Genomic DNA, 19,873 nt, shown 5'->3' with positions numbered 1-19,873 from the left:
TTTTAGATGTGCTAAGCAACAGAATAAGACTGTGGAAATAAAAAGCTTTTTAGTTGAAGTGTATTTTTCTTAGTGCAGTTTGTATGTGTGTGATATTAAGGAGAACATAATAGGTTTGTATCAAATCCCCACGGCATACCGGGATCCCTGTTAAGGGACTGTTAATACCCCAAAAGCATTGACGCCACTTTAGTTATGTATTGGGTGGGATTCTGCAGGGCTACAAAAACCTATATTTCACATTCAAGTGTTGATGCATTGAGTTAATTTCTCTTGTGTCACCCGTGGGAGTGAAAACAAACTTCGTAGAGCAGAACCAATGACTCACTGTATGCAACAATATCAGCTTTGACTGACGGCTGTCCTGAGGTGCTGAATTATGTTAATTAGAAATGTTTCTAGGCGGGGTCCGCATGTTAGCTTTTTTAATATGCATGGCTCCTGTTATTTAGGCATCTACTTCTCTTCCCATTCTGGTTTGCAGTCAAGTGTGCTTTAAGAATGGATACTCACAGACTAAGTGCTTTATGGCGGACACATAAACATGCTTTTCTTCTTCTGCACAGTCTGCCAACGAGGATAGTGGACACCCTACCTGGTACTTCAAGGATGCACTGGAAATACCCGCCTCTAAAGGAGTTGATCTGCCTTACTTCTTCCATGCTGGCGAGACTAGTAAGTACCAGGGAACCATGCATTTTGACAGTAGAGGTGAGTGTTATCAGAAGGCACTCAGAAAAAGCATTAGATAGGTTTGTATCATTAAGTGAGAGGAGGTGTGTCATTACATGAGTGTGAGGAATGACTTAATTAGTAAAATTTAATAGAGTTCAATTGAGCATATCCATCTCACTTGTAAATTAAATATTTTTGGTAAAACTCCAACACAGAAATTTTCTAGGGCATTTGAATTGCCAAACAACTTTTTGGAACTCATATTTCAACTTCATGGGGTTACATGGGCACCTACATCACTAACCGAGGCTCTCAGTTGTAGCTAATTTTGGGATAGAATTGATTAACAGGTACTGTATATAATAAATCTATCAGCTACCATCTAAAACTGATGGACAGACAAGAATAAATCAGACCATGGGACAGTACCGATAATGTTTGTTAATGAAGCATTCTACAGAATGGAGCATGTGGTTTTCCTTGCTTACCATAACTTCTTACATACTTCTATGGGCACTTATTGCTTCTACTGCTTCTTTCGGTTTCTTCCTTGTGCCAGTCAGAATTGTCCATTGCCATACGCCTTTAGTCTCTCATCTGCTGCATCACATTACAACTATGAGACAACCAGTTCGCCAACATCTGTTGGAAGCTGAAACTGCATATAAAAAGTGGAAATACAGATATGGACCACTCATTCCTCATTATAAGAACGTGGATAGGGTTTAGTTATCAACTATGTTTTTGTCTATAACAGAGGAACACCCAAAATGTGTCACTAAGATTGTAGGTCCCTTTCATAGCCTAGAAATACGAGAAGCATTAGCAGTGAGTTTGCTGTTGCCTGATAAGTGGCAAATTCCTCTAATAGCACATGTTTCTTACATAAAACCCAGATTGTCTGCTGGTGGTAGACCTCCTTCTGCCAAATTGGTAGATAGGTCACCTGAATATGAGGTAGAATGCCTTTTTGATTCAAAGGCATAGTACAGGTAACAACAATATCTTGTTGCTTAGAAGAGTTATTATATATTGCAATGCTACTAGGAACCTACTGTAGTCATGTTCCTATTTTAATCAGAAAAGTTAATGTCCAATTGCCAATAAACCAGGACCATCACCATCCTCTCAGAGGAGGGAATCTTTCTGGCTGGGAGGAACAGTGATCGAGCAGAATGACAGATTCTCAATGATATTGTAGTCCTTTGCTTAAGCTTAAAAACAGCATGCCAAGAAAAGCAACCAGTATGCCAGGGTTACCATCATTTGAGTGGTATACACCGCCATAAAGCCATGGATGTCTACAACAGTTTAAAGGTCACAATAATGGACAAGATGGCTGGCATCTGATGGCCAGTTGCAGCAGCCGGTATGCAAATGATCCTCAAAACATGTCAGGGCGGACTACCTTCAGGTCATGGGGACCACAGTTATGCCAGAGTATTATATCTGTGCAAGGAACGTACCAGAGTCAGCTGCATCCACTTATGAAAAGGCAGTGTGTTCCTGGTCTCCGCGCTCAACGCATGGAGATAGCGCATGTTTAGTTCTTATGTTGAGACATGGAAAGGCTGCCTGGCTGGGTGTTCTGTGGTGGTGGGTAGTGGATGGGGAATGGAAGCTCATAAGGCAAGAAAAATGCCAAATGTATGGTTCTTTTTCTCATATCTGAAATATGCCATGTGTCTGAAGATGTAGGTGTGGCTAACCTTAAATAATATTTTTCCTTTCCTGCTCTACGCGCATGATCTTGTTTTGCTAAGCCAAATCAAAATTGGTCTTCAGTGACTGGTTATATCCCTCTAACTCTACATTGGCAGGAACTGCCTTGAAATAAACCACACAAAAACCAAGGCATCATTTTTGGAAAGAAAATTGCAGACCCTGGAAAGTTGCATCTTAATAGGGAATGACCAAAGCAAAGCGCAGAGCATAAACATATGGGTATTTGTCTTGACAGCCAAGGTACTTTTAACACTCATATGACCTTCCTTAAAGCTAAAGACAACAGCCTCATGTTTCACAACAGTCTACGAGTTCCAAGCCTAGATTCCTTACTTCAGGTGATGAAAGCCAATGTAACACCAGCGCTGACTTATGGGAGTGAAGTCACCCTGGGCAAGGAGGCCACCCTGCTAGATAATCATCACTTTGATTTATAAAACAGTTCTCTATTTGCCAAAGAGAGCATCGGCTGCACAAATAAGCTCAAATTCAATCTTATAAAGCAACCTGATTCATCTTTTTTTGATCAACCTATTTGGCATAACACATCTATTTTGATCAACAATAAGCCAATTTTTTGGAAATCCTGGAGAACTCGTGGCCTTATTTGGGTGCGGCAATTGTTTCAGCATACTCTGATTATTTCCTTTGATTTAGCTGCCACTGCTTTCAATTTACCTCTTTCTTTTCGAGCCACATATTTGTTACGGACACGCGCTGTACAGCAAGCCTACGAGGTTCATCTTGCTGTACCTCCTTCATCAATCCACGCACCTTCTGATGTGTCCTCGCTGAATTCTTTACTACTTAAACATTCTAACGCTTCAAATATATATGCCTTTCTTCACACTCAGTCCTTCCCCCGCATTAAAACCGTGACAGAGGAAGAGTGGGAAAAAGATTTTGCATCCTCTTGGTCTATTCAGTTATGGGACAAGTTGTGGTTAAAGATTCGTAGATCTTCTAGAGCTGCCAAAACTACTCAAACATTATTTTTTATTTATAATCGTTTATTGTTTTCACCACTCACCCTTAGCAAACATTTCCCAGATGCCTCTGACAAATGTTGGTCCTGCTCCTTACCATGTGCAGACCTTTTTCATATGCTTTTTGGTTGTCATCATGTTCTTAGTTTCTGGAAGCAGGTCTGGTCTCAAATTAATAGGATTTTTTCCTCCACTCACTCCTTTTCTTTTTCTCACATTTTTTTAGGAAGTCTTTCTCCTATCTGGGATCATTGCACTTGTAGCGTTAGGATAATTGACTTGCTATTAGCTGTAGCATTTCAACAAATAACTAAAAATTGGAAAGATTATACCAAATTATCTTATAAGTCTTGGTGGTATGCTGTTTGCTACAATCACAGATTGGACACGACTTTTGTTTATCCCTTAACCTTAGCTAGTAAGCGAAGAGAATTGTGGAGCCCAGTTACAGTATTTTTTGACTTAAGTGCTTGTACCTCTCTGTCCTTATCTCCGTTACAACAAGAAGTTTCTAAACCTCCATAACTTCCTGTTCTTGTTAAACAAGGTTTTCTTTTTTCGTTCTTTTTTTTAACTTTCCTTTGCTTATATTGTATATCTCATATCCCTTTTTAATACCTTATTTCATACCAAGTGCCAGTTTTTGCTTCTAATTATTCTGAATCTTTGATGTTTCATATTACAGCCTATGTTATTGCCATTACCTATCCTGATATTTGCTTTTGTTGTTATACTTTTCTTATTTATATGTCTTATTTTGTAACATTTGAGCATTTTCTTTCAATAAAAACTCTCTGAACTTAAAAATCTTATAAAGCAGACCAAGGCCAGAAGCAGTTCCTTTTTAGGTCGAGCCTAGAGGCAGCGCGCATGCGCTGCGAGGCATGCTGTAATCCCTATGAGTGTATAGACCACGCCCACGCTTCCCATTTGTTGCTTCGTGTGCCTTTTCTACATTGGTTTCTTCTTATTGGTGAAAGGCTGCTCTTCGTCCCACCTTTGGGTGTGTATTCTCTTTCGAGGTGACTGGCCCTGTTACAAGGGCCCTGACATGTGGAATTATTTATTTCTTTATCCGGTGCACTCATTTTTGCTTTGAATGGTACCAGGCCATTTTGTGATTGGCCGTAGCCGCTCTCGTTCCCTTTACGCAGACTTATGATCTGCTCCTGTCATCGAGCCTACCTATTGTCATTGTCCGTGTGACTTTGCTCCCGCCTCCTCCCGTTGTCCATGTTCATCACCTCCTACCTCCCTCGTCCTTCCTTCTCTCCTTTTTCTAGGCGTGTGTTTTTTTGATTATTAAATCATTTTAAGAAATGGAGGCACGCCAATATCGACGCTGATCTCCCATCCCTGTGGTGTTAAGACAGCAGTTGCCGGAGGTCTCACACGCTCCTCCTCCAAGCACGCTGTCACAGCCTTATTTCCTCTGGCAGGTTCACCAGTGGCGGTTTCTCTTTGAGGGCGTCGGGGATCCACTTCCTTTACATTCACGGTCAAAATAAAGCTTTGAACTAAAGCAATGCTAAACTGCTTCTTTGAAAAACAAAAAACCTTATTCACAAAACTCATTGAGTTATCTTGCTTGGAGCTGCTGTACACTCCCACTCACCATACTCATTGCTGTGGAGAGAATGACATGACGCTTTCCCTAAATAAACTCTCCTGGTCGGGTCCAACTCTGGAGTATTTGCCGGGCTGTAAACTTCACAGCCGTGAGGCCTGTGAGGTCATCAGCTCGGCAAAGACACTGCATCCATGACCAGGCACCACCCCCAGAGGACATGGGGGTAAAGTTAGCCCTGGGTGTTTAAGTTTAAGCCCCGTTGCGCTAGGTCTCCACGTCAATCAGGGTGTGGAGCGCATTGCCACCACACCCTTTCCAACTTGTCACAAGGTGGTGAAGGGTGTGGTACAGACTGCAGGGAGGAAGCCAAGAAATCGAGTCTGCGCAGTTTTTTCATCGGTTTTGAAGACACACTGCGCAGACTCGAGGTGTCTTGCTTCCCGCGCTGCAGTTAGATGCCATTTGAGCTCTGGCATGTCTTCAGATTTATTGCCAGACAAATAGACTGGTGGGGACATGGAATGAAGGACAAAGCTTTACGCACTGGAGGTGCGTGTGTTTATGTGAAAGAGTCCGCTTCGCCGACTCGTCCGTATTTAAACTTCACTCCATGTCACCAGGTGAGGTACAAAAAATGCCAACTGGCCGATTTGATTCGTTGTACTAATTATTGGAGGCCTGGCCTGCTAAAATGAATGCCCGTTTTGTTGCTTGCCTAATTATTCCCTCCTTCATGCTGTTTGGAGTGTTTTGGAAGACAGCAGATGTTTTTACTTAACTATCTTTGCGAGATTTGTAAAGACGCTTCAGGAGTTCCTATTCTGAACTCTACAAAAAAAATCAGGTCAGTGAGCCGGATGACATAAATACATCACTTTGAATCACTTGGAGAAATATTTTTGACTCCTCAAAAAGAGTAATAATTTATTGCACTGTTGCACTCAAAGAGTCAAAATGGGAGGCTAGGGACGGCACACATATTGAAAACATTTTCCACATAGAGAAAGCGCTCAAAAGTTTAACCTGCCGGTACCTTTAGCCACTTTGCAAGAAAAATAATTGTACTGCACTTACTTTCAAGCAGCCGGATATCGGATTACATTCATCTTTCTCTGATGGGGCAATGCAACAATTAAAGTGTGTTTACTTCTATCTGTTGCTCAGCTCCATTTGTCAAATGCAGTCCTTGGTGTGGACTTGGCATCAACAGCTGTTATTCTAAATGGACACATTCTAATGTCACTTATCTAATTTCTTGTAGCCTGCAGCCAGTGTGTGTGTGCATAGCTGGAAAGCCTGGCCTGAAAGCTGTGCCCTTCAGTGTTTAAGTAACATGTGTATTGGGTTGCATGTATCTGGACGAGACAAAGTTTGGGATTTTATTTTGCTTATGGTAAATAGAGTTTGTCCCATATTTTTCAATCTTTCTGACTACGACCTTAAAGTAATATCAGATTGAAAAGAAAACATCCATTTTTTCTTAGGGATGATTGGATATTCATGAGGCTTCTATAAACAGTTTTGATCTGTGTAGTTGATGTTCTTAATTGACTTTTAAAATACTTTCCTTTTGTCTTCTCCAAGAGCAGCTTGGGTACCTCAGTCTCCTACCACCGCCTTGTTGGATGCTGTGAGAGCTTCTGCATGGGCAGTACCCCACACCAGTTTGTGGGTGCAAGTTGAGTGTGTGCATATTAAAATAAAAAGGACTTATTTTTATTAAGGTCTGCTTGTTGCACTTTTTAAGTGCTGAACAGCCAGGATGCATGCGTAACAGCACACAGTGTGTATCCTGCAGGTTTTGGCATGATATGTGTTTACATGCCCTACTTGTTCAGCATATTGTGATCAGTATTAGCTTGTAGAGGATTTTTTAGAGTATATATTTTGACAATGCTCAGAATAATATTGGTTTATTTAGTCCATGCGCGCGCGCACACACAGCAAACCCACACTGTATACGGTATATTTTCTTGTGACCTGTGCATGAGTACAGTGTGTGTGCACATTATTAATGTACAGTTATTTTGATGCTGTGCCTGTATATTATTGTCACGTTCCCCTTGGGTTCTCTCCTCAGGATGACGTCGATGCTATGTGTGGGTCCCCCGCCCATCCGTCCCCGGTCCAGTGTACGTGTAATACCCTCGGACGCGAAGATAGGTGGATGAGGGAAGGAAAGGAAGGAACAGCAGGGAGAGAGACCTGCAAGAAAGAAGGAGAGGGATTTAGCCTAGGCTCTCCCCTCTTCCCTAGAGCCCAACCTCGACTCGCCGTCCCCCTTCCCCCTACCTGGTACTCCTTCCTTCCCAGGTCGGGGTGTCCTCTATGGTCCTAGAAAGCGTGCGTAGGGCCTGGGTATTCTCCGCAAGTTCAAGCCCTGTTCAGGCAAGGGGAGAAGACCAGGGTGTGACCCCACGCCACCTGAGGAGCCAACCGGCCAAAGAGCTGTGGACGGGATGTCGTTTGAGCGCCCTCTTCCGCGTCTTCCTTGTTGCTTCACGGGCAGCAACAGCGGAGAGAGAGCTCTGATACACCAGTGAAGCTGGTGGTCACTGATGCAGGCGCTGCCACCCAATGCCGGGTTCTCTCGGGGCGGAGGAGCGCTGATGATACTGCAGGGAATGGAGGCGCTGCTACTCAACGCCAGTAACTCCCAGGGCGGAGGAGCGCTGATGCGACTGAAAGGAATGGAGGCGCTGCCACTCAACGCCAGAAACTCCCAGGGCGGAGGAGCGCTGATGAGACTGACGGGAATGGAGGCGCTGCTACTCAAGGCCAGAAACTCCCAGGGCGGAGGAGCGCTGACGAGACTGAAGGGGACGGAGGCGCTACCACTCACGCCAGAAACTCCCAGGGAGGAGGAGCGCCCGTCAAGCCGGTGAGCCTACCGGGCGTAGGGATGAGGCAGAAACAGGTTGTATGCACCGCCGCGTGAAGCGCGGACGACGCGAGGGGAAGCAACGGGTGTTCGCTCACCTCCTCTTCTCGTCGGGTCTTCGGCGGGTCCGCAATGGCGGGAAACAAGGATGCGGCAAAAGGTTCAAGGGTCTGCTCGCGGGGGCCGTTGAGTCGGAACCGGTCACTGGAATCATTGGCCCCGCCTTCCGGGTCGACGCGCCCTTTATGCGCGTCCCAAGTTGCGTAAGTCTTCTCCTGGCGGGAATCGACGGAGGCTTCTGGGATTTGGAGTCCGCCGCACTCGGAGTAGCGATGCCGCCCCCGAATCATGACAGCACACCCCTCTTCACCCCGGGCACCGGACCGCCGGAGCCCCTGGGTTTGGAAGGCGAGCGACGGTGGAAGTCCGCCACCAGGCGGGCAGCATGCACCGCCGAGGCCGGTTCCCACGAGTCCTCCTCAGGTCCGTACCCCTTCCAGGCCAGAAGGTACCACAGCTTACCCCTCACCAGTTTGGAATCCAAGACCCGGCGGACGGCGTACTCCCGGTCTTGGAGTACCCAAACAGGGGACGGGGCCTTCTTCACCGGGCACAGAGAGGGTTTGAGCAGCGACACGTGAAACACCGGATGGATGCGCAGCCGCGGGGGCAAGCGCAGCTGCACCGCCACGGGGTTCACGTGTCGCACAACAGGGTAGGGTCCGATGAACTTAGGGTGGAAGACACTGGGATTACGGAACTTGATGTGTTTCGTGGACAGCCACACCTTCTCCCCTGTCCGGTAGACCGGTGCGAGTCTCCGTCGCTTGTCCGCCTGTGTCTTGTAACGCACCTTCGCAGCCAGGAGACAGGTTCTGGCTTGTGTAAGAGCGGAGCGTATGGAGCGGAGCCGCGTCTGTATGTCTGGGAGAGACACGGTCTCTCGTGGGAGAAGAACGGGAACAAAGCGCGGGTGGAACCCAGAGGCCAGAAAGAAGGGAGTGTGGTGTGTGGAGGAGTGTTGCGAGTTGTTGTAGGCTATCTCAGCTACCCAGAGCAAGTCAACCCAAGAGTTCGCTGCTCTATCCGTGTAAAAACGCAGATATTGTTTAAGGGTCTGGTTGAGTCGCTCCGTCTGCCCATCTGTCTGAGGATGGAAGCTCGTGGAGAGAGAGGAGCGAATGCCAAGGTGGTCACACCACACCTTCCAGAAACGTGCGGTGAATTGCGACCCTCTGTCCGACACAATCCCCCTTGGGAGTCCATGAAGACGCACCACGTGTCGTAACAGAAGCGCCGCCAAGACCCCCGCCGTGGGGACCTGTTTGCAGGCTATAAAGTGGCCCATTTTAGTGCGGTAGTCAACGACTACGATGATGGCCGTACATCCCTGGTCCTTCGGCAGCCCCACCACAAAGTCGATTGAAATCATTTCCCAAGGATTCATCGGGGTGGGAAGCGGCATCAACAGCCCTTGTTGTCGTTGATGGTCCGGCTTCATCGGAGCGCACACTGCGCATCTTTTCACCCATAGTAGGACGTCCGGTCGAACGGAAGGCCACCAGAACTGCCTCAGCACTGTTTCCAATGTTTTGGTCCCTCCCATGTGACCCGCACAGGGTAGGTCATGACACCACGAGAAGACAAGTTTCCTGAGCCGAAGCGTGGGGACTAAAACCCGAGAGCCACACAGAGGTAGACCGTGGTGTAGCCGCCATTCTTTGTGGTGTCGGAGCCAGGATGCCCAGGCGAACGTTCGGATCCCTTTCTTCACCCCCTGTAGAAAGGATTCGGTTTGCAGCCCGCCGATGACTTGGTCCGGACTGATGATGGACTGCTCGGGAGACACCTCAGGGAGACATGAGGGACTTTGGCGTGACAGGGCGTCTGCTTTTCGGTTCTGTGTCCCGGGGCGAAACGTCACCAGGAAGTGGTACTCCGCAAAAAAGAGCATCCACCTCTTTTGTCTGGGTGACAAATGGGGAGCTGAACGTAGGAATTGGAGATTCCGGTGGTCCGTGAACACGGTCACTTGATGACGAGCCCCCATCAGCCAATGCCGCCATTCCAGGAACGCCTCTCGTATGGCCAGCAGCTCCTTCTCGGATATTGTATAGTTGAGTTCGGCTGGGCTCAACTTTTTTGACATGTAAGCCACCGGATGGAGCAGCCCGGTGTCCGGGTGACGCTGGGAGAGTATGGCCCCCACCGCCTCGTCGGAAGCGTCGGCTTCTACGATGAATGGTAGTTCGGGCTGGGCATGTCGCAGTACCGGAGCTGACGTGAAGGCGCTTTTGAGTTGTTCGAAGGCGGTCTGGGCTTCCGGAGACCATAAGAAGGGGACCCCCTTGCGTGTTAACTTGGTGAGTGGCGTAACCATCTGGGAGAAATGATGAATGAACCTTCTATAAAAGTTCAAAAAGCCTAGGAAGCTCTGTATCTCCTTCACCGAGGTTGGTTGGGGCCATTTGGCTACGGCTTGCACCTTCCTGTCGGTCATGATCTGTCCTTCGGGGGTGAGTAGAACGCCAAGGAACTCCACGGTGGTAACGTGAAACTCACATTTCGTGAGTTTGCAGAACAGGTGATTTCGTTCAAGGGCCCTCAACACCGATTGGACGTGTCCGATATGTTCCTGGGGATTGGACGAAAAGATCAATATGTCGTCAATGTATACCACGACGTATTTATCCAGGTAGTCCCTCAGTACTTCGTTGAGGAAGTATTGGAACACCGCCGGGGCGTTGCAGAGCCCGAACGGCATCACCAAGTACTCGTACAAGCCGAATCGTGTCTTGAATGCAGTTTTCCACTCATCCCCCTCGCGAATTCGAACCAAATGGTACGCCCCTCGGAGGTCCAGTTTTGTGTAGATCCGGGCTTCTCGGACTTGCTCTAATAAGACTGGAATGAGCGGCAAGGGATACTGATTCTTGACGGTCATGGCGTTTAGGGTGCGGTAGTCTATGCAGCAGCGCAGCTCCCCGTTGGTCTTTGGTATAAAAAAGAGGGGGGATGCCGCAGGAGAGCTGGAGGGTCGGATAAACCCCAAGCGTAGGTATTTCTCGAGGTATTTCCTTCAGGTGGCTGGTTTTGGGACCCGTGAGGGCATACACCCTGCTGCACGGGACAGTGGCTCCTGGGATCAGATCGATGCGGCAGTCAAACTCGCGATGAGGCGGCAGTTCTTCGGCCTGTCGCTTATCAAAGACGCTCTGGAACGGGGTGTACCAGTTGGGAAGGACCACATCCTTCTCGGCGGCGGTAGCCACATGGTGCGACGTCACATCTTCCCTTTTTGGGGGAGTCTCACGGTGGAAACAATGGGTCTGGCAGAAGGAAGAGTTGAACGTTACCGTGTTCGTTGACCATCGTTTATAGGGCTCATGTCGCCGTAGCCACGGCAACCCAAGGATGAGCTTGCATCGAGGGGCTTGTATTATGTTCAGGATGAGCCATTCTCCGTGTTCTTTGCCGATGGTAACCCACAGAGACGGAGTGACCTGCCGAATAGGACCGGATACCAACTCCTTGCCGTCAACTGCATACACCTGTTCGGGTATTTCTTTGCGATGGAGGGGAATCTGCAACCTCTCCGCCTCTTCGAGGTCCATAAAGCAACCCGTGGCTCCCGAGTCAATCATGGCTCTGACGTCACGGGGGCCGTTGTCAAGCATCACCTGCGCGGTGACAAACAGGTGATCGGGTTCTTTGGTGACGTTGGCCTCCAGAGAAGGGATGAAATGACAGCTTGAAGGATTCCCTTCCCGTTCCTTCAAGCGCGAGGGTTTTCCGTCAATCCCTCGCCGAGGCTGGCCGCTGTCTGACCCAACCGGGGTCGATTGGTCTTCGGGCGTACCGGGCATTCGCGTAAGTAATGGCCCTTCTTCCCGCAATATAAACAGAGGCCCTGTTTTCGTCGGTGATCCCGTTCTGTAAGGGTCAAGGATGCTCTCACTGCCCCTATCTCCATGGGGACCGTCCGGGGTGGCGTTGGTTCCGACAAGCGGGGAAGCTCGTATGGTGACGATGTTTTGTCTTTCCGTTTATGATCGCCTTTGCGTTCCCTGAGACGATATTTGAGCCTGGAGGCCAGTTCTATCATGGCCGTGCAAGTGGGAGGCTGCGGGTCTATTTGGGCAATGACGTCTTTCAGCTCGTCTGTCAGCCCCCTATAAAAGATCGCAGCTTGCTTAGTCTCGGGCCAATCCGTTTCGGCCACCAACCTGCGAAAACTGTTAACATATCCCAGAAAATCGGCGGGGTTGTGGCGAAGATCCAGCAGATCCCGATCGGCTGAGAAGGTATCCGCGCGGCGGTCGAACGTCTTCTCAAACTCCCGGCGGAATGAATCCCAGTCGTATAGGAGGGCATTGTCTCTTCTCACTATGGAGACGGCCCATTGTGCGGCTTCGCCGGTCAAGTAGGAAATCAAAAATGCCACTCTAGCTTGATTCGTGAGGAAGAGCTTTGGTTTGCAGTGAAAGTGCAGTTGCACTTGTGTTAGGAACACTTGCACTTTCTGGATGTCCCCGTGAAACCTCTCGGGGGGGGGGGCAGGGGGATATGGGCCGGCATTTCGACAACAACCTGTGGTGTGGGTGGCGAGGGAGAAATCCCAGCGTCAAAGGGATTGCGTTGCAGTCGGTCCAGGCGAGAGTGCAGGGCAGCGGAGTCCGCTCTGGACGCCGCCAATTCTAACTGAACTTGGGCCAATGCAGCCAGTACATCGTCCAAGGAAGCCATGTTTTTGCGTCGACGTGATCAGGAGGAGATAGATTCGTGGGCCAATGATTCTGTCACGGTCCCCTTGGGTTCTCTCCTCAGGATGACGTCGATGCTATGTATGGGTCCCCCGCCCATCCGTCCCCGGTCCGGTGTACGTGTAATACCCTCGGACGCGAAGATAGGTGGATGAGGGAAGGAAAGGAAGGAACAGCGGGGAGAGAGACCTGCAAGAAAGAAGGAGAGGGATTTAGCCAAGGCTCTCCCCTCTTCCCTAGAGCCCAACCTCGACTCGCCGTCCCCCTTCCCCCTACCTGGTACTCCTTCCTTCCCAGGTCGGGGTGTCCTCTATGGTCTTAGAAAGCGTGCGTAGGGCCTGGGTATTCTCTGCAAGTTCAAGCCCTGTTCAGGCAAGGGGAGAAGACCAGGGTGTGACCCCACGCCACCTGAGGAGCCAACCGGCCAAAGAGCTGTGGATGGGATGTCGTTTGAGCGCCCTCTTCCGCGTCTTCCTCGTTGCTTCACGGGAAGCAACAGCGGAGAGAGAGCTCTGATACACCAGTGAAGCTGGTGGTCACTGATGCAGGCGCTGCCACCCAATGCCGGGTTCTCTCGGGGCGGAGGAGCGCTGATAATACTGCAGGGAATGGAGGCGCTGCTACTCAACGCCAGTAACTCCCAGGGCGGAGGAGCGCTGATGCGACTGAAAGGAATGGAGGCGCTGCCACTCAACGCCGGAAACTCACAGGGCGGAGGAGCGCTGATGAGACTGACGGGAATGGAGGCGCTGCTACTCAACGGCAGAAACTCCCAGGGCGGAGGAGCGCTGACGAGACTGAAGGGGACGGAGGCGCTACCACTCACGCCAGAAACTCCCAGGGTGGAGGAGCGCCTGTCAAGCCGGTAAGCCTACCGGGCGTAGGGATGAGGCAGAAACAGGTTGTTTGCACCGCCGCGTGAAGCGCGGACGATGTGAGGGGAAGCAACGGGTGTTCGCTCACCTCCTCTTCTCGTCGGGTCTTCGGCGGGTCCGCAATGGCGGGAAACAAGGATGCGGCAAAAGGTTCAAGGGTCTGCTTGCAGGGGCCGTTGAGTCGGAACTGGTCACTGGAATCATTGGCCCCGCCTTCCGGGTCGACGCGCCCTTTATGCGCGTCCCAAGTTGCGTAAGTCTTCTCCTGGCGGGAATCGACGGAGGCTTCTGGGATTTGGAGTCCGCCGCACTCGGAGTAGCGATGCCGCCCCCGAATCATGACAATTATATAGTGTTTGTGCAGTCTGTATGGCATACTGTGCATGCACATTATGTTTTCCCAGTTTATGTGTACATTATCTGTACAGTATGGTGTGACTACATGTAAATGTTCCTCATTTTTTTGTGCATATTGTAAATGATGCTAGAATATAGTGTAAACATGCTCCAACAAGCTGCATAATTGTATCTCATTTTCGTTAAATAATATTTGCACAGGAAATGGTGACTAGCTTCCCAAAAAATGGTGTACCCCCTAAAGTGACCCCCCTGCCCCTGGCCTAGCCCAGCTCCACCATTCTCAAACTTCACCAGCCACCACTGAGGCTCACTCTGCTCCTCTTTACTCGCTGCAGGGGCTGGTCGTTCTTCTTTTTGGTTCGTTTTATGCTTCGTCCCTATGCCTCTGTTTCGTTCTCCCCCCCTTTCTGTTCATTTAACTCATTTAACTCCATTCACTTTCAGTTATGTTAAATACCTTCCTGTTCTATTTCCTCAGTTCCAGGTCCCCACTCCCTTGGTCATTTTACTTTTCGTTTTGTTTTTTTCGTTCACACCCTCTGATCGAACCAACAAATCTGGGGCTATTTACGACCCTCTGGGTAGACAATACAAAATATTACAGAAAAACAAACAAACCGTTCTGCACATTTAGTGAGACCGTAGCGTGTTTGGTCCAACAAAGAGAGCAATAGGTGGGGTTGAGGCTGCTCACATTTTGAAGTAGAACCAATCGGGCGCGGCAGTAGGCTGTCAGTCAATCCCACCCTGCGCAGTTCCCAAATCCCAGGGGAAAATAAAAACACTCAACAGAAGTGCAAAATTCCTGCTTTGGATTGGAGTGGCCTGTCGAGAACACTGCACTAGGAGTTTTCGTATTGTCAGTTTGGCATTTTGCTCTCTTGCCAGAAGTGTGCGTTTCGGAATGGGAACAGCATAGTGATTTTATGCATAGTCATTCGTTGAATTTCAACGTGTGCGTTTTCATAGGCTGAATACTTGCTGTGTGAGGCTTATTCCTCGTTTGAAATGTAGGTAAAGCCTCTAAGAAAATGCAGGTATTATTTTGGGAAGAGACAGTAAGACTATCACCATTTATTGGGTAATAGTTCATCTCTCCAAAACTGTCTTTAGCGCACTTAACATACGGCTTAACGCTAAGCCGGTAACGTTTTGTTTGGTACGCATACAAACAGAAAACAGATTCACTGTGACTTAGCAATTATTGCAATGAAAACGCCGAATTTCCATGTTTAATAGCCTTAGTCAAGATTCGTTCCTTGACCCTATAATCCCAGAAATTGGCCAACATAGTCCGTGGGAACTTTGCATTGTGAGGGAGATGGGCTGGCACCCGATGTGCTCGCATAAGATCACCATTAAGCTCTAGGAGGATATTCTTTTTAATAAACAAATCCACCCACTGTAGGGTCTGCTGCCCCTCGAGGCCTTCCGGGATGCCCAGAATGCGAAGATTGGAGCGTCCAGAATGGTTCTCTAATTCCTCAAGTTTATACTCTAGTGCTGCTCTCTGGCTCTGGAAGGCGGCGACGTTATTATTCACAGTTGAAATTTGGTCCTCCACCTGCGAGATCCTAGTTTCTGCCTCGAGAAGCTGAGTCGGCACCTGAGCCATGCTTTCTTCGATTTTAGTTAGAAGAGCATGGATTACGGCGATCTCAGCTGATTGTGAGGCTTTCAGTTCTCGTATCTCATCCAGAATCAGGTTGAGGAGGCTCTTGGCATCCCATTGCATGGAGAAAGATCTATTTTCCTGTGAGGGGCTGTCTTGAGTTAATTCTAGCCTACCTTCAGACTGCGAAGCCTGCGGGTCGGAGGGCATTGATTCTGCTGGGATAGTCCGGACAGCACCCACAGGAATAGATAAATCCAATGAAGAGCCCCCCACACAAGAAGACATAGAAGAAGGCATAGACTCTACTGGGATGGTCAGGACAGCGTCCACAGGAGTAGATAGATCCGATGAAGAGCCTCCCCCAAAAGAAGGAGCCTGCAGAGAGAGGGTTGGCGGGGGAGAGTAGTTGCCGTCCAACGGAACTCTTCTAAGACTCCCATTTTTACACAGATCCATGGGGTTGTCAATTGGAGGGGGGTCATTCCCTGCCGCTGCCTCTTCTGCAGATGATAAGCCGGGCTTACCTGTGAAGAATAAAGGATACTTTATGAGGTCCTTGGCTGCTCTGGCTGAATCGAGCATCGTCGGTGTCTTTAGTTTGGTCAAATCTGATGCGATGGAGGTGCCTGCCCTAGGAGAGGCGACAGAGTAAGGACTAGCGCTCATGTCAAGGTCCAAAGAAGCACCTCCAGGATGGTCTTGATCAGAGCTTGCCATTTCAGCAGTTTCCGTATTCAAGTCAAGATCTTTACTGAGGGCCGCCGCGCGGTTTGCCCGAGCAGCAGCCTGACCAACTCGTTTTTTCACCCTTTGACCGAAGCTTGGGGAGTCAGAGTGGACTATTGTTGCTCCTTTAGAAAAATTTCACATAATGTAACTGTACCGTTGATCTCTTAGCAAAACAGCCAAAGTTGCTACCTGGGACCGCCCCAGTGACCCTCAGCTAAGTGCCGTAGGGGACTCCCATACACTAATGGGTAAGGATTATACGTGTCCTTGCCCCCTCTTGGAGAGAAACCTGGTGGTCTCAGTGGCCAAGAGTAGAAAAGTAAAAACCGTCAGCTCCCAGAAGCACAAGGGCCAGCTCTGCAAGAAGTAGCCAAGAGGAATTCAGGTTACCCAGTAAACTGTCTCAGGATGATATAATGCTGAAATGATGTCTTCTTGTAGAACACCAGTAGGTTAAAAACCCTATAAAGCGATGCAGTCAGCGATGTAGGCAGGGTGAGCAGTCTTGTTGAGTCAAAGTTCTTTCAGCTCCAGTTCTCCCAACACTTGCAGGCGTATTCACAGAGCTTAGTGGAGCACAGAAGCTTAGCGGCTCAGTATTTCAATATTTCAACAATATAGTTAGCCAAATGGAGTTCTGCTACACCAGTGTAGGCACATGTACTGGGCCATGTAAAGTAAGGAGGCTTCATAAATACACCCGCGCAATTCCGCTTATGTGTTGATATCAATCTGATCCCGTTTCCCGGCTCCTGGCTCCCGCTGTTGAATTCGCGGAGCTCGGCAGCTCCCGCGTCCACATCCCGTGTTTGACGTCAGATCCGGCCTAGGAGGAAAAAGAGGGGTGTGGCTACGGCGTGATCAGCCGGTCATCCTTGGACAGCTTCGACTCGAAAACGCCGAATTTCCTGTTGTGACCCAGCTATGTTTGTGCTTTAAATGGATACCACTGTGTCATGTCAGTATCGTTTCCCTTTAAGTCCACATGTAAATTACAATGAATGAATTTGCCAACCACCTGGAATAGAAAGAAGGGTGTGATCATTACATGAGATCAAGAAATATCAGGAGATAATGCGAACTTGGTGGCGATCGATGCAGCAGGCAAGGAAAACAAGTATACTGGATATGCTTTGAGTCACATTTTAAACTTGAGTAACTTAACAGTTTATGAAGAATGCCAGGTGTAATACTGCACACGTAGATCGATGCTTATGGAATGTACTGTACATTGGACTCTCTCTTTATGTTTTTACTTTGGAATCGTCTCCATAGTGTATTCATTCTGGTGCACAGTCAAGCGCCTGGAATCAGTCGGGTACAATCCGAGGCGCGCTGACGGTGTTAGAATGTTATGTTATGTTATATTTGTCTTGTATAGCGCACGGCTACTCAAAGAGTGTCCCGGCGCTTTATTGCAAACCTGTACCACAACATAACGGAAAAAGAAAAAGCAGAAAAATGAGAAGTCCCTAAACTAACTATCAAGGCTGATATCTAAAGAGTAAAAAGGCAGGTTTTTAGGCCCTTCCTAAACGCCAACAGATTGGAGGTACTGCGCAGTGTCACTGGTAAAGTATTCCAAAGCTGCGGAGCCAGCAGTCTGAAAGATCGACCTCCTATACGTGCCCTTTTAATGCGAGGGACCACGGCGAAAAACAAAGACTCCGACCTCAGGGACCTTGCAGGATGGTAAAAAGCTAGCCTTTTTTGGAGATATTTTGCTCCTGAAGCATGTAGAACTTTATGGGCCAAGGTCAAGGCCTTAAAGACTATCCGCTTCCGGATGGGCAGCTAATGGAGTGACTGCAGGAGGCCCGAGGTTCACGGCCATCCAAAGATGGCCCGTGCTGCCGAATTCTGGACCACCTGCAGTCGTTGCAACAGATACTCCGGCAGGCCGAGATAAAGGATATTCGAGTAATCCATTCTCGAGCCGATTATAGCCTGAACCGTTATCTTCCTGTGATCCTCCGGGAGCATAGGAAGAAACTTGCGGAGCATCCGGAGGAGGCCGAAACAGGTACCAGTAAGACCAAGAATCTGGGATCTCAGCGTCAGACCATTATCGATCTTAATCCCCAGGTTCTTGGCTAGCTGGGAAGAGCCTGCAGGGGGAAACATATTAGCAGGCCACCATTCCTGCCAATCTGGGTCCGATCTACAGCCGAAGAAGAGTACCTCCGATTTATCCGAGTTGAACTTGAGGCTGTTAAGCTGGAACCAATTAAAAACAGCCCCAAGGCAACCCCGGATACTCTCTCCGTCAAAATCTGCTCCTTTCCCGCAGGTAAAGAGGAGCTGGGTATCATAGGCATAGGAAACGATCTGGGCCCCGAAAGATTCCGCCAGTGCCGCCAGAGGGGTCATAAAGATGTTAAAGAGAGTCGGGCTCAGCACTGAGCCCTGTGGGACTCCGACACCGAGTGACGGCACCTCGGCGGAACTGGAGGAGGCCCAGACCATTTGTCGACGGCCAGCCAAGAAAGATCGAAACCAGCTGAACACCGTCCCCCTCAGACTGGTCTCATAAAGTCTGGCGAGGAGACCCTCGTGGGGGACGGTGTCAAAGGCTGCCGACAGATCGAGCATCACAAGCATCGCTTTGCCTCCTGAGTCCAGCACCTCCTTTATTGCCTCCGAATGTTGAATGAGAATGTTGCACGTTGAACCTGCAGGGTACGTTCTTGTTTGTGTGGGATGGCTCAAGGCCCAAGCATCACTGTCAGTAGATGAGTAACGCTAAAAAGGTAACACAATCCTGTACAATAGGGGCGGATGGTCGGACCTGGAGTGTCACGCGAGTATAGGGGCTTCCTGGAGGGAAAAATACACCTTCAAACATTTTTTGGTAGACAGCTTTCAGTATTTTATATTGGCATGCTTGCAGAAACATTTAGTATGGGCTCTGGGTCTGTAGCAAAGACAGAACTGGCAAATAAACCACCTGATTGGCACAGTCACAATGCATAATTAATCAATAAGCACACTTTTAATAATATATGTGCGTTCGAAAATCTGGTTTCTCAAATGAATTATTCTGGTGTTTTAGTGACAACAATCTTTATTGAAGAATGGGATGGAACCATCCAAATGCTTCAGTTGTATGAGCTGTTGAAGAGAGGTCGCACTGACTTGAAGTTCGCATTATTCTGAACCTTGGTTAGGACTTTGTGAAGGTAAAAGTTACTGAATTTTTGTGAAATCTAGAAGACGACTAGCATGTTGGTAAATCAGACAGGTGGCTGGCTGGTGCCTTGGAAATGCCAGTCAAGCTGGAGAAGCGTCACCCACGTGTTTGGCATGTAACATTTTGTTTCTGAGCATTACATGGCTTGTAGTCGCACACCTTGGCCCGTATTCGTATTTTCCCATACGCCTGTAGACTTCTGGTGATGCTGTGCCCACTCACATATTTTGCTTGTGGCTTGGGTCTGCTGTGAGAACCTTGCTGGAGTGTGCAGACATACTTTGTGGTGTACAGACAGATTGGCAGTTTGTGGTTAGTTTTCCAGAGGCTGGAGTCATTTGGTTAATTTTTAGGATTCGCCAAATGTTTCACTCCACAAATATTTGTGATCAGCAATTGATCATTCTAATGAGTCGTTTTATTTGAGTTGCACATTCAAAAGAGTGAATGCTACTCTAGTGTTGTTGAACGCTTGTAAACAAGGTTCTTTCCACAAACATGGCA

The 19,873-nt window shown here is 48.6% G+C and overlaps 1 protein-coding gene across 1 annotated transcript in view; it reads left to right on the top strand.

The window, feature by feature from the left end:
• Positions 1-19,873, top strand: part of LOC146854821 (adenosine deaminase 2-like) — a 447,289-nt gene that overhangs the window by 326,621 nt on the left and 100,795 nt on the right. The window contains exon 7 of the mRNA XM_085652183.1: positions 567-675. Coding sequence (XP_085508309.1) covers positions 567-675 — 109 coding nt within the window. The remainder of the gene's footprint in view (positions 1-566; positions 676-19,873) is intronic.

The sequence above is a fragment of the Triturus cristatus genome, chromosome 4_1 (genome assembly GCF_964204655.1).
Source record: "Triturus cristatus chromosome 4_1, aTriCri1.1, whole genome shotgun sequence".
Taxonomy (NCBI): Eukaryota; Metazoa; Chordata; class Amphibia; order Caudata; family Salamandridae; genus Triturus; species Triturus cristatus.
The sequence above is the reverse complement of the archived record's forward strand: the minus strand, read 5'-3'. Positions and strand labels throughout refer to the sequence as shown.